This window comes from Girardinichthys multiradiatus, chromosome 17, assembly GCF_021462225.1.
Source record: "Girardinichthys multiradiatus isolate DD_20200921_A chromosome 17, DD_fGirMul_XY1, whole genome shotgun sequence".
NCBI classification, from domain to species: domain Eukaryota; kingdom Metazoa; phylum Chordata; class Actinopteri; order Cyprinodontiformes; family Goodeidae; genus Girardinichthys; species Girardinichthys multiradiatus.
In genome coordinates, this window is record NC_061809.1 from 11,239,367 (window position 1) to 11,255,916 (window position 16,550).

Here is a 16,550-nt window from a genome sequence, read left to right on the forward strand (position 1 = left end):
TGCTCCAAAATCTCCTGATAGCTAGCTGCATTGATCCTGCCCTTGATAAAACACAGTGGACCAACACCAGCAGCTGAGACGGCACCCCAGACCATCACTGACTGTGGGTACTTGACACTGGACTTCTGGCATTTTGGCATTTCCTTCTCCCCAGTCTTCCTCCAGACTCTGGCACCTTGATTTCCGAATGACATGCAGAATTTGCTTTCATCCGAAAAAAGTACTTTGGACCACTGAGCAACAGTCCAGTGCTGCTTCTCTGTAGCCCAGGTCAGGCGCTTCTGCCGCTGTTTCTGGTTCAAAAGTGGCTTGACCTGGGGAATGCGGCACCTGTAACCCATTTTCTGCACACGCCTGTGCACGGTGGCTCTGGATGTTTCTACTCCAGAATCAGTCCACTGCTTCCGCAGGTCCCCCAAGGTCTGGAATCGGCCCTTCTCCACAATCTTCCTCAGGGTCCGGTCACCTCTTCTCGTTGTGCAGCGTTTTCTGCCACACTTTTTCCTTCCCACAGACTTCCCACTGAGGTGCCTTGATACAGCACTCTGGGAACAGCCTATTCATTCAGAAATTTCTTTCTGTGTCTTACCCTCTTGCTTGAGGGTGTCAATAGTGGCCTTCTGGACAGCAGTCAGGTCGGCAGTCTTACCCATGATTGGGGTTTTGAGTGATGAACCAGGCTGGGAGTTTTAAAGGCCTCAGGAATCTTTTGCAGGTGTTTAGAGTTAACTTGTTGATTCAGATGATTAGGTTCATAGCTCGTTTAGAGACCCTTTTAATGATATGCTAATTTTGTGAGATAGAAATTTTGGGTTTTCATGAGCTGTATGCCAAAATCATCCGTATTAAGACAATAAAAGACCTGAAATATTTCAGTTAGTGTGCAATGAATCTAAAATATATGAATGTTAAATTTTCATCATGACATTATGGAAAATAATGAACTTTTTCACAATATGCTAATATTTTGAGAAGGACCTGTAGTTTGTCTTTGATCATAACAAAAGAACAATACAGGGTTCCTGCACATTCTTATGCAAAAAGTCTAGATTTTTCCAAATTCAATTTTCCATAGTTGTCAATCCAGACAAGAAAGAAAGAAAGAAAGAAAGAACGAACACGTGGGAGGAAAGGAAAGGAAGGATGGACACAAAGAAGGCAAGCAGAAAAAAAAACATCAATAAAGAGCAGAACAAAAGGCAAAATAAAGAACCCTAGAAAGGAGTGTAGGCATGGAACAAAGGATTGAAGGAATGCAAAGAGGGAAAGTAAAAAGAAGAAAATGAGATTGGAAGAAAGAAATTAAGGAGAGGCAACTGTGGCTCAGTGGGAAGGGTGGTCGTCTTGAAATCCAAAAGTTGGCACTTAACCCCAAGTTGTCTACCCAGTGTATGAATTCAGTTCATTTAAGGAAGAAAGAAAGAACACAATTAGGAAAGGAAGGACACAAGGAAAAAGGAAGGAAATAAGGCAGGACATAACGGAGAGAGAAAGGAAGAACACAGACGTATAAAAGGAAACAAAGTCAAAGGAAGGAAGGACTGAAGGAAGGATAGAACCTTTGACAGTATGCAAAGGAACAAAGTCTTGTAAAACATTTTTCCATTCAAGCACCATACTTTTCAAGTCTGTGTAGAAATCCTGAAAATAAAACACTGATTCCTGAAACTTCCCACATTACAGCTTGGGATTATACCTGTGAGCAGGAAAACTAGGCACAGTAGCGGGAGTTGCAGCCTCACTTTCATCGTCGGGTTCAGGCCTCTTGCTCTTGCTTTTCTTTTTCTGTTTTCCCTTGCAATGTTCTTTATCATCTCTCCTCCCTTTATTCGCTCTCTTACAAAGCCCGTTTTTCCGTTTGGCATCTTCATAGATGGAAAGAGGCCTCCTCACACATCCGTTGGGCGTGTGAGCTCCACAGTAGGCGGTCTTTTTAATGGAGAGGACGGACTCCCCTGTTTCGGTTACCTCGTTGATCGGCTCCATCTTCATGAAGAGGCCAGCCTTTTGGGCACAGGTAACATGGAAAGCTGTGTAACAGTTGGCCTTGTGGCACTGAATGCATGCGCCGACGTTTTTCTCCTTGCATATGTAGCAGGTGAGCTTCCAGCGAGCCGGCGGAATCTGACCGACGCCGTCGATGGGTTCGATAAATGTAGTGTTGGAGAAACCGACCTCTGGCACCCAGAGGGCGCATACAACGTGGCCCCACCGCTCGTCGTTCGTCTTTTTCACAGCTCCACCTTTGTTGGGACAGAGAATGCAGTCCGGCGGCTGGGTCGGTGACTGGAGGCAGTGTCTGCAATGCCACTGGCCTTCTGGGATGTAGGGGACGCCGTAACATTCTTGGTGCACGGACACGCTGCACATGCCACAGAACAGGATTGTGTTGCTTTTGTGGCACTCTCCGATCATACAAATTGAACAAACTGCATCCTCATCAACGGGGGGCTGCTTCTCACTCGCTTGATCCAGACTCTCCAAGTGCAACTCTTTCTCAAAGCGGTCAATTAGAAACTCAAAAACATTATGGGAAACCTGACTCATCCCTTCGCTTTTACGTTTTTCATTCACCAACTCCAGCCATGTGTAATCTTCCTCGTCCATGTCATATTCTGTTTCCTCGTCCAGCTCCTCCTCTGTCTTCTCTATGTACTTATAAAATGCACCTGGGCGCTTGGGAACTGCAGGAAGGTTATATTCAACGACTCGAAATTTAGGCTCGGGAAGCTTCGGGGCAGCATGGCCTCCAGCATGATGCCCGCTTCCCTCTGCGTGGCCGGTGATGCCCAGCGCCGCGTTTCTCTTCTCCTGATTGTTTTTTAGTCGAGCCGATCTCTGGCGGACCTGCTGCTGGGGTTTGTCTGCATTCTCCTTGTTGCTGGTGCACTCCATCATCTCTTGGACCACGGGGTCGTCATTCGAGATCACGTCCAGATTGTCATATATGCTGAGGCGATGGATGCGGCCGTCCAGTTCGAACTCCACCATGCGCTGTGCCTGGGCGTAGGTCAGGATCTGCTTGTTGGGAGAGGGCTTGATTGGAGACTGTGACCTCTGGGGCACCGCGGGCCGGTGCTGCCGAGCTTTCTTCTTCATCTTGACTCTCCGTGATTCTGTGGAGGGATAGAAAACATATCATTTTTGATGGAATGAGAAGTAATTTTGCTGGAATGCTATGACTGACCAACAACAATTTCAGAATCAGAATCAGCTTTATTGCCAAGTTCGTACATAAAAACAAGGAATTTGACTCTTTGACTCTACACTTTGCTCTTTTGTTCTGTTTTTGCATTACAGAATATACAAATTTACAATGTACAATATACACATATATAATAAAAAGGTGCATTTGCAACATCTGTATGCTGTTGTTTTGTACTTTATTGAATGTTCATCAGAGAAACAGCCTGGGGGAAGAAACTGTCTTTGTGGCGGCTGGTTTTAGTAAACAGTGCTCTGTAGCGGCGGCCAGAAGGTAAAGCTCTGAACAGTTTATGTGCAGGGTGTGTGGGGTCTGCAGAGATTTTAGCAGCTCTTTTCCTGACCCTTGACCTGTACAAGTCCTGGATGGAGGGAAGGTCAGCTCTGATTATTCTCTCTGCAGTCCTGATTATTCGTTGCAGTCTGGACCCGTCCTGTTTTGTGGATGAGCCAAACCACACTGAGATGGATGAAGACAGGACAGATTGAATGATGGCAGTGTAGAAGATGACCAACAGCTCCTGTGGAAGGTTGAACTTCTTGAGTTGCCTCAGGAAGTACAGTCTCTGCTGGGCCTTCTAACGAACAGTGTCTATGTGTGAAGACCATCTCAGGTCCTCAGGTCTGCATAATTTTGACGTGGATGAAAATTTATACACGATTTTCAACATTCGGTTGAATTCGGTATTAGCGGAAAGGGGGCTAAATACAAATGCACCCAACATGCCTAAAACCATGCTTTTTTTTTTTACTTCTGCGTCCCACATTATGCACTACTTTTTTTGTCAGACTATCACGCAAAATCCACACAAATACTTGATACTTGTAACTGTATGTTACAAAATGTGAAAAAGTACAAGGGGTATGAATACAATCTGTCCCTTTATCAGCTAGTTTTATTTAGCTGGTTATAAAATTGTTCCAGAGAGCATGCTAAATTACGAGCAGAGGAAGCAAGATGTTATGCAAACGCTCCTTTTAAGGGATCAGAACAGAAACATATGTTTATAAAATAACCCTACAATATTTCTAGCATAATGCAAGCTTATTCAGGATGGACATTGCTCCAATCTTCCGTTAACACTAAAATGAGATAGATAAAGTTTCAGTTTATTCCAAAAGCTATGATTGTTAGTGGAGGAGGTTCAGCTATTAGAAGTATTGCAGCCTGCAAATAAGACAACTTATACCTAAGAACATGAATTCAAACTGACTGCTAAATTGCTTTTTGATACAAGGATATGATCACGTTTAAATCAACATCAACTACAAGACTTGTTTGTTGGCTATTATACGCTGTCAGGAATTCACACCTTACACTGGAAATACATAATAAGTGTGTTGGATGGGGTCTCCTTGCAGTAATTCCCACCTGACACAATTGATGGAGCCTACCATGCAAAGGTTCACAGACAAAGTTGAGAGTACTGTGATGACACACGAGTGGGGAGAGGAAAACTGATATCGCCCTTGCAGCATTTAACAATAATATTACCATTGCAGGATTATCTAATATCGTGCAGACCTATCAGGGTTCACAATGAATCCATGGTTGATACCTCTTCAATAAGTAATCTTTAAATAATAAATCTCCAAATACTGATGGATGGATGATCAGTGGTTGGCTGGAAGGACAGATGAATAAATTCAGTGAATGAGACCAAGAGTAGATCAACTGAAGGATATCAGCTCGATGCAAGTTTAGAAAATGGGACAGGGAACAAAGTCTGGACAAACATTTTATATGCACCCATACCCTTTTTCCAAACTTACTCAGTTCAGGAAAATACTTCCATACTTTTCCACATTCACTAAGGAGCTCTGCTAAATCCAAACCAAAAGACTCCAAACTCTTTTAAAAGTACTTTCCGAACTTTAATCGGGATAATAGCGCAAAAAAGCCGCTCCATTACCAATGCTAGTACTTCAGAGCTCGGTAATTAGCCATTCTGTAAACAGTATCTTAGCAGCCGGGTTGTCAGTCAGCTGGGGCATTAAATTTCAAAGGGAGGCGTCCACTGGGTGCTTTCACAATTTAAATGCACAAGGAGTTGACCCATTTCACTCAAGAATTAGCATCAAGGTGAATTAGCTAGGATGCTAACAATAACGTAAGCTAACTAGCAAGAAAAGCTAACCGCCTCCCCCCCAGAACAGAAGCAAGCAGCTTTAAACAAAACAAAAGCCATTTGAAACAATGTTTGTGAATTAAAGCAAAATAGAGAGCTCTTATGAAACACATAAAAGACACTGTCTGACTCGGAGTCAATTCAAGAAGCAAAAAGGATGAAAAATCCAAAGCACATACCTCTGATAAACGAACAGTTTTGCTAGTAGATAGCTAGCCAACAGCCGTACAAAGCAACGGCCTGAGATACGGTTCCCGTTCCCTGCACAACGTTATCATCCAGCGGGAAACACTTTGGTCTTTTCACCTACTAATAAAAGAGAAAGAGGTCTGCTTGTTGCCCGGGAGGCTTCTGTGCTAATTTCTATAGAGAAGACACAGTTCCTCCTTTTGTAGGCCATTCAAAGGCTGCAGAGGCAAACAGCAGCGTTACAGGATGGAACATCCCCCCAGCACAACAATGCGTTTATCCAGCAGCAGACAACTCCCACTCGTACGCACAACTCTACGCGTGACGCTGGAGGTCATATTGGTGATGATTTCACACAAAAGACCCCCCATCTGTCACACAATCAATGCATTGCCTTTTTTTTTTTTTGTCGGTCCAAGCTAGCCAAACACAGACAAAGCTCCACACAAAGCTCGGGGATGGGACAGGAGCGCCGTGGGAGTACAGCTGTGACGTGTTTTGTTTTGACTTGAGCACCGTCAGATGAGACAGATACGACTTTTAAACCAACAAGTCATGGTCTGTGTTAAACCTTAACATACACCAACAGCGTAGTTTGAACAAGACAGAAAAACGGGTTTTAAGCCCCACCCAGATTACAGGTGTAACACCAACCGTCGTCTCTTATCACATCCAATGATGTCAGGACGAATTCCTGCTTTACAGAGTTGTACGTTTTGTAATCCCCTCCAAAAACATTTCATGTGGAAATTGTGTTTAACTACATTAAAATCTAATTTGAAGTGTTGGTGTGCCATTTAAATATTTAGTGGCACCACTGTCTGGGAAAACAGCTGTTAAATACTGTTACTGTTACTTGTTAAATTACTTTTCCTATTTAAATACCAGAACGTGAACGCAACACATGCGAATCTGATGGAAATCAAGTTTTTTTTACATCTAAACTTTACTGGTAAGTTTGTTCATTCATCAACTCTGACCAGCCTACTTGTCCCTGCTGAAACACAGCATCCAAATAGGATGATGCTACCTCCACCATGTTTAATGGTGGGGAAGGTGTGTTCAGGGTGGTGTGCGGTGTAAATGTTCCACTTGATCGTGCTAAATCGGATTTTGCATGATCGCCATCAATATCAGCTATACTGTCATCTGACTAGAGCGCCTTCCTCCCTGTTTTTGCTGTGTCCCCTACATGGCTTAAGGCAAATATGACTTATTTCTTTCAACAACAGCCTTTATTCTTCTCATTCTTCTATATAGGCCATATTTGTGGATTTCAAATCAACAGATTTCCCCCACATATCTCTGCAGCTCCTCCAGAGTTCCCGAAAGCTTCTTGGCTGCTTCTAAGAGTAATTCTTTCCTTGTCATGTGTTATGAGTTAAAGTTACACTTCTGGTATAATACTGACTTACTTATGATGTAAGTATGCTCCAGTTCCCAATTAAAATTGTACATGAGAAAGGCAAAGCTCAGGTTTATACAAAAAGCAAAACTTGCAGATGGATTAGGTGCAACTCAACTTTTCTGTGGACAAAACAGAGTTGTCGGCCGTGGGATGTTTTGCACCGACCATGAATTAATTAATTTGCACTAAAAGGGTGTTTGACTTTGATTCCACTCCACTCCTTAAATGTAATATTTATTGGGGTCACAAAATTTGATTTTTTCACAGTAGACTAGGTATAATATAGAAAAATACCATCAAAGTAGGGACAAATGGATACATGGTCAGGACAAATACCCCATGTATTCAGCACTATTTTATACCTTAAAAAGGAGGGTAGGAATGACCAGATCTTTAAAAGTACGTAATAGGGATCTGATCAGCACGCGAACGCACCATTAGCGCAAACTAGTAGTTTCATTGATTTTGGTGGATAGGGCTGATTAATCAAATTAATTCACAATGTCCGTCAAGACCGGACTGTGAAACAATAAAATAAATATTGAGATTGCTATAAATGTTTTGTGCATATAATGAATTCAAATTTTTACTGTTTTCCTCATTTTTGATTATACATTTTATGAATTTATTTACGTATTCAATGAATGTACATCCAATTTTATTAAAACTATCACATGTATATATATTTTTTTGTTTATTGAATTTTGGAATTTTTGGCCCTAGCACATGGGTACGAAATAGAAGTACCATAAGGAACGAAATGGGGATACAAATTGGCAAAGAGGAGAACTGACCCCCAGCCATTTGTGGTTGTAGTTCAATTTGAAATGTTTTCCAATATTACATGAATGGGTGAATTTAGGTTGCCTAATATGAAGTTATCAATTTCAATATTTGGAAAGAGAGAAAAAAAAATGTTTGGTCCAACAAACAACACTCTGCACTGTTGTAGATAATACATTGTAACTTGTTCAGCTAATTAATGTAAACATAAAAATCTTCAGTATGTGGAATCTGGTAGTAAAGTGTGATGTCATACAATACTTGAACTCTTACCCGTTTGGTCATAAGGAAGACTATGAGCCCAGTGACATCACTGAGCGCGTTCCTTCCGTCCGACGCTGCGTGGAGCTGCTTCTCCGGCCGAACACGAACTGCTAGCAAACCAGGAGACAAAAGCAACAAAGTGAAGCCCCCTCCGGATCAATCAAATGTGTCATATTTAACCGTTTACGAACCGAATCCCTTCGATCCCACCCTCAGAGTGAACAGTAAGTACGCTGGGCTGATGTAGGGGTCTGAAAAAGTGGGCTTAATGCTGGTGGGCCGTCGTGGTGAGAGCTTCCTTGATTCGGATTCCGTGCGGTTCGTGTGCTGCCTCGGCTGGGTTCTGCCTCGCCAGGTTAGCTTGTATGTCCTGTGTGTGGCCTAGCTGGCAGCTAACCAGCTAGCAGTCTTGGTGTGGTCCGACTCTAACTGGGCGTATGTCTAAGGGTGTAAGAAGAATACCAACCGTGTATGTGTAAATGTATCGTAGCTGTGGGTATTAGTGCTAAATTCACGTGACAGAAGGACTATACCTGTGCGTTGCTTTTGTGTGTTTATTAGCGTTGTGGCTAACTATTAGCCCTAACGTAGCTACCGTCGTGTTTACTGATAATGTAGCCTTAGGATCGACACTATTTAAGTGTAATGCGGATTATGTGATACATGGAGTAGTTTCATGATTATAGCAGCTTAGGTTCATTGTGGCCAAGTGAAAAGCCGGCAGGTAACACTGATGTAAAGCGACTTGTTATACGCTGATGAACGCTAGCCAGCCGTGGCTATTTTCTGCTGTCCTCTCTCATCTTCCTGCCTAGCACGTAAAGCCAAACCCGGAAAACTCACCGCCGGTTCTCAATAAGGAAACTTCGTCATCATCTTAATGATTTCTTTTTAGAATCGAGGTTGTTTTCATAACTTTTGAAGGTGTTTATGTTACCTACATTCATAGAACTAGAAACGGTGATCTTTTTATTTATTTAAAGAAAACGAAATCCAAACCATTGAGAATGATATGGCCTCAGTAGGTATGGTAGCAGAAAGAATATTAAGAAAAACTTCTAAATGCTACCGAGATTATGTGTAAGGGTTAAAAAATAGGACAGATACGTTTATGTTAATTGATGTCCTTCCATGTACTCTGAAACATGTGGAAGGTTGTGAGGCAAAATAACAAAAAATCTGGTTAATTGGTTTGTAACAATCATGTTATTCAGTCCACAGGTCATATCTTGCATTATTTTTCAATAGATCACTATAGTTAAATCCTAAAATAAAAATCGGAATTATTTTCAATTTCCAAAACTATTATCAAGCATTTATTAGTAACACACCAACTCTGATGACACCAATCTCTTTTGGATGTCTCCCTTAGTATTTTTCTTTTTTTCCCTCTTTTTTATTTTATTTGATTGTGTTCATTAAATGCTTTCTTCAAAATGTGTTTATATGTATTCTAGTAGTGTTTACTAGCACCAGCTGATCAGATTGTGCCTCTTGTGATGTCATCCACCCAGAATACAAAGTGAAATTTAAAGGTCCACTGCAGGATTTCACAGATATACAGTGCTACAGTATATGTCATGTAAAATGTATATACTTGTCCCTATTAATTAATTAATTAAATAAATAAGTAGTTACCCAGTTATGTTTTTATTTCAGTGTAACTTTTAGTGGAAAAAATACACAACTGGATGGTATCTTTTTGCGGTTTTAATCTGTATTACGAGGCTTTTTGTGCACTAGAGGATCCTTGCAGTACTCTGTGATTTTTTTTTTTTTTTTTTTTTTTTTGCTCTAGTTTTGCTTCTGTTCTTTAGAATACTGCTTCCTGCTTTTCCTGTTGACCTCAAAAACCAAACCTCAATCTAGGCAGAGAGTTGTTGATTTTAAAGATTTCAAAGATTACTTTCCCAATCAAGGTAATTACAGGTACTTATTGGTTCCTTGTGGGTTTTACTGTTATAACGTCTGTAATACATGAGGAAATTAAATGCTTGATAGAGAGTCTTGCGATATTAGTGTGTATTCTCTGAATGATGAGGAAGAATATCATGGGCTATATTCAAAAGAATTTGGCTTATTTCTGGATAAAATGGAGATCTTTTTAGACAGGTGACCCACGGCAGCTGACTCGAACGTGAGCCGGGGAGTCCATACATCAAATAGGACATGAATAAATCAAGTTAGCACAACTTACAACAATCTAATGATTTTTATCATTTAAAAACCGTTCATTCTTTGAGCGTAGAAAGAATAAAATGTAGCACTGTAATCAGGCATGGACCAGTATGATATTCTCAGGTTTTTATTTTCAAGGGTTTTATACTATCATGTTTTATAGACAAATATTTAATACAAAAATGCAAATCTAATTGATATTACTTCAATAAGAAGAGCTACAATTATTCCTACTGTTGCTAAAAAATATATTTTTTACATTTATTTGTGGGCTGCACGGTGGCGCAGTTGGTAGCACTGTTGCCTTGCAGCAAGAAGGTCCTGGGTTCGATTCCCAGCCTGGGGTCTTTCTGCATGGAGTTTGCATGTTCTCCCTGTGCATGCGTGGGTTCTCACCGGGTACTCCGGCTTCCTCCCACAGTCCAAAGACATGCCTGTTAGGTTAATTGATCACTCTAAATTGACCTTAGGTGTATGAATGAGTGTGTGCATGGTTGTTTGTGTGTTGCCCTGCGATGGACTGGCAATCTGTCCAGGGTGTACCCTGCCTCTCGCCCATAGACTGCTGGAGATAGGCACCAGCTCCCCTGCAACCCACTATGGAATAAGCGGTAGAAAATGACTGACTGACTGACTGACTGACATTTATTTGTTGATTTTGAAACATGGACTTAAAAATGTTCTGCTCCCTATTTTTATAAAAATTTAAATGAACTCTTAACAAATGATAGAGCAGTGCTCTAGCCGTTCTGTATTTGAAGGTTCAACTTGCTAACGTTGGTGTTGTCAAGTAGATCTGTTTACAATCACTTTATTCAGTTTTATTATTCAACTTATATACTTCTAAGGACAATAATCATTTTCAGTCCATTCTTTTTAGGTTTGTAGGGTTAAAGGACAGAGTTTAGGAGCTTGGCTTTATAAACCAAAGCAAGGACGATTAAACGATCAAATAAAATTGTTATAATTATAATAATAATAGTTGTAATATCTCAAACCAAACTTAATTCAGTAGCATTTGTCCTCACTTTCTTTCTATAACCTATTGCGATTTGTATAAAAAACTGACTTTTCTAAAATAACAATGCTGGCCTTTTTCTAAATATTAATTTTGTTACATTATTATACTGTAAAGAATTGAGTGAGTTTGTTTTTAATCTTACAGAGCAGCTTAATTTTTTTTTGTGCCTAGTATAGGAACCAGTTAGATGAAGAAAAGTAAAAAAGAAAGTAAAACATACAGGCTTGAATACGTCATCATGGTAAACTTGTATTAACTGCTTTTGGAATCCTGTTTGTGCCTTTTGCACAGATCTTACCTGTTGTTGTTTTTTTTTTCTCTATAGGTTGTGTAAAAAGAAGTGGAAATAAGTTATAAATGGACAAGCAGGCACTCAGGGTTAATGGAAGCAACACACTTAATACCACACCTGCTTGAGAAGCACCTTATCAATGACTACACCTTAAATAAAGTGACTACACGCAAACCTGACTGATTTACAGAAACCACTGGGCTGCCAACATGGATGGGGAGGAGGATATTCCTCATCTAAGTGAGGATTTGTTCAGTGAATGTGACAGTTCTGCAGAAAGTAAAAAAAGAGAGGCGAAAGGGACCTGCTTAAAAATTGAGGGGCAGGAGGGTTATGTGTTAAAATCCTACAGCATTCATCCTCACGATCTCGCGGATGCAAAGTCGCCAAGTTGCTCATCAACACTGGATAAAGATTCCCTCCCTACTTTCCATTTATCTTCTCAGGTAGACAAGCAGTTGGAGTTAGAGAAAGTATGTGACATTGATCCATCGTCCCCCACTGGTGAAGGACATATAGAGATAGAGAAGTACGCAAACGGCAGTGAACTGAGTGGAAACATTAAAGACCATATCGGGGATGCAAATGGAATGGAAGAGGAAATGCAAGATGATGAAAGGCTAGCATTTGGTAGCTCCATTGGCCCTTTTCTAACTCGAGACTGTGATGACTATAATAATTTATTAAGTGGATACACAAGCACCCTTTATGATGTTGCCATGGACGCCGTTACTCAGAGTCTTTTGTCATCTATGAGGGGTCACGGCAACCCGAGGAAAAAATCTCCTGCATGGAATCATTTCTGCACATCGCCACGGGACAATACCAAAGCAATCTGTTTATACTGCATGAAAGAGTTCAGTCGGGGCAAGAACGAAAAAGACCTCAGCACAAGTTGTTTGATGAGGCACGTACGAAGGGCTCACCCCACTGTGCTTTTACAAGACGGCGCAGATGCATCCTTAGCCAACCTGCCTCTGTCTTTTCCCTCATCGATGATACCTCCCTCTCCAAGCTCGCCAAAAAACGGAGACTTAACCAACAGCATTCTTACTCCTGCCTCAAAGAACACGTCACCGTCCACATCCTCAGCTGAAAATTCAAGCCCGTCATCCAAAGAAGTGCTGCCCAAAGTCGAACCAAAACTAGAACAGTTTACCAATGTTGACGCTGTTAGTAGCATTCTTCCATCCATACATTCCAGCGAAAATAATGTTGAAGATTTATTAGACGGAGGGCCCGAGCGCCTTCCAGGAACCCCAAAAGGCTCCAGTTCCCGTCGCAGGTCAGCCGTATGGAAGCATTTCTACCTGTCACCTGCAGACAGTTCCAAAGCTGTGTGTATCCACTGCATGAATGAATTTAGTAGGGGTAAAAATGGAAAGGATCTCGGAACAAGCTGTCTCATTCGCCACATGTGGAGAGCCCACAAAGAGGTTGTGATCGAGGAAAACGGACAGGGCAACCACATTCCGCCACCCTATACAAACCCACCATCGTTTCTGCCCCGAACACAGCTACAGGATGGGCTGGAAATTAAGAAAGAGTCGCCTCTTCTTATCACCTCACCAGAGACCATATCAGATGAACTACCCCAAAGCATGGAGGAGAGCATGGAATTTAAGGAGGAGAGTGAAGAGGTTATGCATCTCTCAGGGCAGGATTCCTCTCTTAACCTCTCCTTTAAAACTCAGGGGGATGATACACCACTGACTTCCTCACCATGCGACCTCTCTGAAGGCCCCAGCCTCAGTCAGGATCATTTAGTTTTCCAACAGAATAAGAAGATTATGAAACGAGTTAAATCTGAAGTGTGGCACCATTTCATAGTGTCACCAGTTGACCAATTAAAAGCACTGTGTCGTTACTGTCCGTGTGTCATTAGTCGGGGCAAGAGGGGCGATTTTGGCACCAGCTGCCTGATGAGGCATCTCATGAGGCGTCACCCGGATGTTCTCAAAAACCAAAAAAGCACAGACGAGAAGGAATCGTCTCCTCATCCCTACGCCATCCTCACCTCAACAGATCCAGTTTCAGCCAAAGAAACTGACAGCTCCGGCACTGAGAAAAAAATGCAAACCATGCCGGTTTTCAGCAAAAAGACATCAAAACTGTGGAACCATTTCTCCATTTCTGACACCGATCCCACCAAGGTGATTTGTTTGCACTGTAGCCGCACAATTAGCAGAGGCAAAAAGACTACGAACCTCGGCACGAGCTGCCTCTTCAGGCACATGCAGAGGTTCCATGGACATTTTCTTGACAGTAACAGTACTATCTCAGGTGATGTGCCGTCTGCTGAAATTCACGTTAAACAAGAGGCAATGGAAGCCTTGATTTATCAGCCAGAGGAAAACTGTGAGAGGTTTGATGAACACCATCCTGTTGCCAAAAAAATCACCAGGCTTATTGCGGAAATGCTCGCATTGGATCTTCAGCCATCAGCTATGATAGAGAATGCTGGACTTAACAGACTGTTAGAGTTCCTCCAGCCTCAGTATTCTCTACCACCTTCTTCTTATTTTACCAGCACTGCCATACCAGAAATGTATGAAAGGGTGAAGGATGTTGTGCTGACCCACCTAAAAGAGGCTGAAGGTGGCGTTGTCCACTTCACAACAAGTATTTGGGTCAACAGCCAGACAAGAGAATATTTGACCCTTACCGCCCATTGGGCAACATACGAGTCAAGTGTCCGACCTCAAAGTCAAGACTTCCACTGTTCTGCTCTCCTAAGTGTCTCAAGAATAGATTGTGATCAAGATATGCACAACATCCCAAAGCAGCTTGAGTACCTGTGGGACTCTTGGATCACCTCATCGGGTCTGAAAAAGGGGTTTACTGTAACGGATAACGCTACCATCAAAAATACCTTGGAGGAGCATGGCCATGTTACCGTGCAGTGTTTTGGACACACTATAGACCTCATTGTAAGCGAAGCCATAAAAAGCCAGAGAATGGTTCAGAACCTTCTGAGCATAGCACGAAAGATCTGCGAACGAGTGCACCGTTCGGCAAAGGCAAAAGAAAAGCTGGCCGAGCTTCAGAAGGTTCACCAGCTGCCAGAAAACCAGCTGATCCAGGACGTTCCATCCAAGTGGAGGACATCGTTTTTCATGCTGGAACGCCTGGTGGAGCAGAAGATAGCCATCGACGAGATGTCGATAGAGTGCAATTTCAGGGAAATTATCAGCTGTGACCAGTGGGAGGTAATGCTGTCAGTCTGCAATGCACTGAAACCCTTTGAGGTGGCCTGCAGGGAGCTGAGTAACCGCACTGCTACCCTGGGACAAGTCATACCGCTTATTCACATCCTGAACAGGAAAATAGATCTTCTGTTTGATGAGACTGTTGGCATAGACACTATGCTGATGTATTTAAAGGAAGCGATGGCAAGCAAGATGTCTGCCACTCTGCACGACCCACGTTACACTTGGGCCACCATGTTGGACCCTAGATATAAAACATCATTGTTCACAGAGGAAGAAGCCGAGCGTTGCAAACAAGATCTGATCCAGGAGCTGGATTTGTCCTCTTCTACCTCAGGTTCAGTTAACTCTCTCCTGGCCAACGGCTGCATTGAGGACCCAGTTTCATCCAGCACCTCCTACTCAACCAGGGACAATCTCTGGTCCTTGATGCCTGAAATCAGGCAAAACACAAAACACGAGGATAAGACAAAGTCCTCAGAACTGGCAGTGCTGGAGTACTTGGAGGAAGACATTTTAGATCAAAGCTGTGACCCCCTTGACTACTGGAACCTGAAAAAGTTCCTTTGGCCCGATCTAGCCAAAGTAGCAGCCCGTTACGTTGGCTGTCCTCCCAGCATCGTCCCGGCAGAGACACTGTTCAGCACAGCTAGTGTCAACTGTGCTCTAAACCAGCCTAGGCCCTTGCTGGACAACATAGAGGGGTTGCTGTTCCTTAAGGTCAACCTCCCTTTGATCTATTTTCAGTACTGAACATTGGTGAGCATTAACTTGAAAACTGTTCTATCAAGGACCAAGTTGCATAGCTGTGAAATGGGTAGTGTTGTGTGGAGCTAATTGTAAGATAGGGATTTATACACTGATTCTTAATGCAAAGGCCAGATTGAGGGTTCCTTGTATTGTGTACTACTGTTAAAACACTTGGAGCTGTTGTGATGAAATGTCTCAGAAGTGTATCAGGGAGGGAGGGGTTATTTTTTTAGCTGTAGGGGGTTGGTAATGATGTTTGCTTGTAACCTTCTTTTGTTTTTGTGTTCGTCTACCCTCTCCTTGTGCCTTAACCAAAACTACTTCAGGTCAAAATGCTGTAAATATCATAGAAATTGTGCAGATCTCATCAGGATCCGTTTAGATTTTTTTTTTATGAATTAAAAGATAGATGCAAAGATCTTTTTTTTTAAAAAATAAAAACATGGCCCAAAAATAAATGCTGTGACTGAAAGATGTTTTAAGTTAATGCTATTTAATTTTTCTTTGTAAATTTGCGGCTCACGGTACTGTCACTTAGAAATAGTCCTTTTTATTTTTACTCGAGATGTTTTTAATGAGATGTATAATATTGCTGTATTTTCAGAATAAGGTGGGTTCTTTGGAATATACCAGTTGTCTCTTAAGCACAATTTACGTTTATTTCCAGGGGGTTAAATTATGGGTTTATTATTGATTAATAACAGTGTACTGTACATTTTTATATTACATGACTTCTGAACCTAATTTGATAAACGTTTTAGCATTCAGACTGGAAACATCCAAATTTTGTGGTCATTTGTAAATAAAGGTTTACCTTGAACAGTGTTCGCTTTTTTTTTTTTATTCTGGATTTGAAACATTGAAATATTTAAAGTGATGGTTCAGGATTTATGCTTTAACTGCAGTAGATAATTCTTGTCCTTATTTAGCATAGGTCCAGTTTAGTTTGTCCTGGAACGTTTAGTCCGAGAGGAGCCAAGACCAAAGCAGATTACCATCCAGTCTCAAAATATTGCGGAGATTTACACAAATGCTGAATGTTTCAGCTCACAAATAGTATATATATACAGGTCCTTCTCAAAATATTAGCATATTGTGATAAAGTTCATTATTTTCCATAATG

General features: G+C 41.7%; 2 protein-coding genes across 5 annotated transcripts in view; one reads left to right on the forward strand and one right to left on the reverse strand.

Moving 5' to 3' along the window:
• The window catches only part of brd1a (bromodomain containing 1a), a 20,938-nt gene extending 12,670 nt beyond the window's left edge, over positions 1 to 8,268 (reverse strand). The window contains exons 1-3 of one of the 3 annotated variants that reach the window (XM_047389403.1): positions 8,169 to 8,268; positions 7,987 to 8,087; positions 1,697 to 3,116 (exon numbers count right to left, since the gene is read on the reverse strand). In XM_047389403.1, coding sequence (XP_047245359.1) covers positions 1,697 to 3,099 — 1,403 coding nt within the window. In that variant the 5' untranslated portion in view covers positions 3,100 to 3,116; positions 7,987 to 8,087; positions 8,169 to 8,268. Of the gene's footprint in view, positions 1 to 1,696; positions 3,117 to 5,512; positions 6,139 to 7,986; positions 8,088 to 8,168 lie in introns of those variants that run through there. The other 2 variants (XM_047389402.1, XM_047389404.1) reach the window with 2 other exon arrangements.
• Positions 8,035 to 16,252, forward strand: zbed4 (zinc finger, BED-type containing 4). 2 transcript variants are annotated; one of them, XM_047389399.1, is made up of 2 exons: positions 8,035 to 8,201; positions 11,502 to 16,252. In XM_047389399.1, the coding sequence occupies exon 2, from the start codon at positions 11,678 to 11,680 to the stop codon at positions 15,428 to 15,430; it is 3,753 nt and encodes a 1,250-aa protein (XP_047245355.1). In that variant the 5' UTR covers positions 8,035 to 8,201; positions 11,502 to 11,677; the 3' UTR covers positions 15,431 to 16,252. The 2 variants fall into 2 exon arrangements, with proteins under 2 accessions (XP_047245355.1, XP_047245356.1); XM_047389400.1 differs by lacking the exon at positions 8,035 to 8,201 and adding an exon at positions 8,218 to 8,332.
• The last annotated feature ends 298 nt before the right edge of the window (positions 16,253 to 16,550 follow it).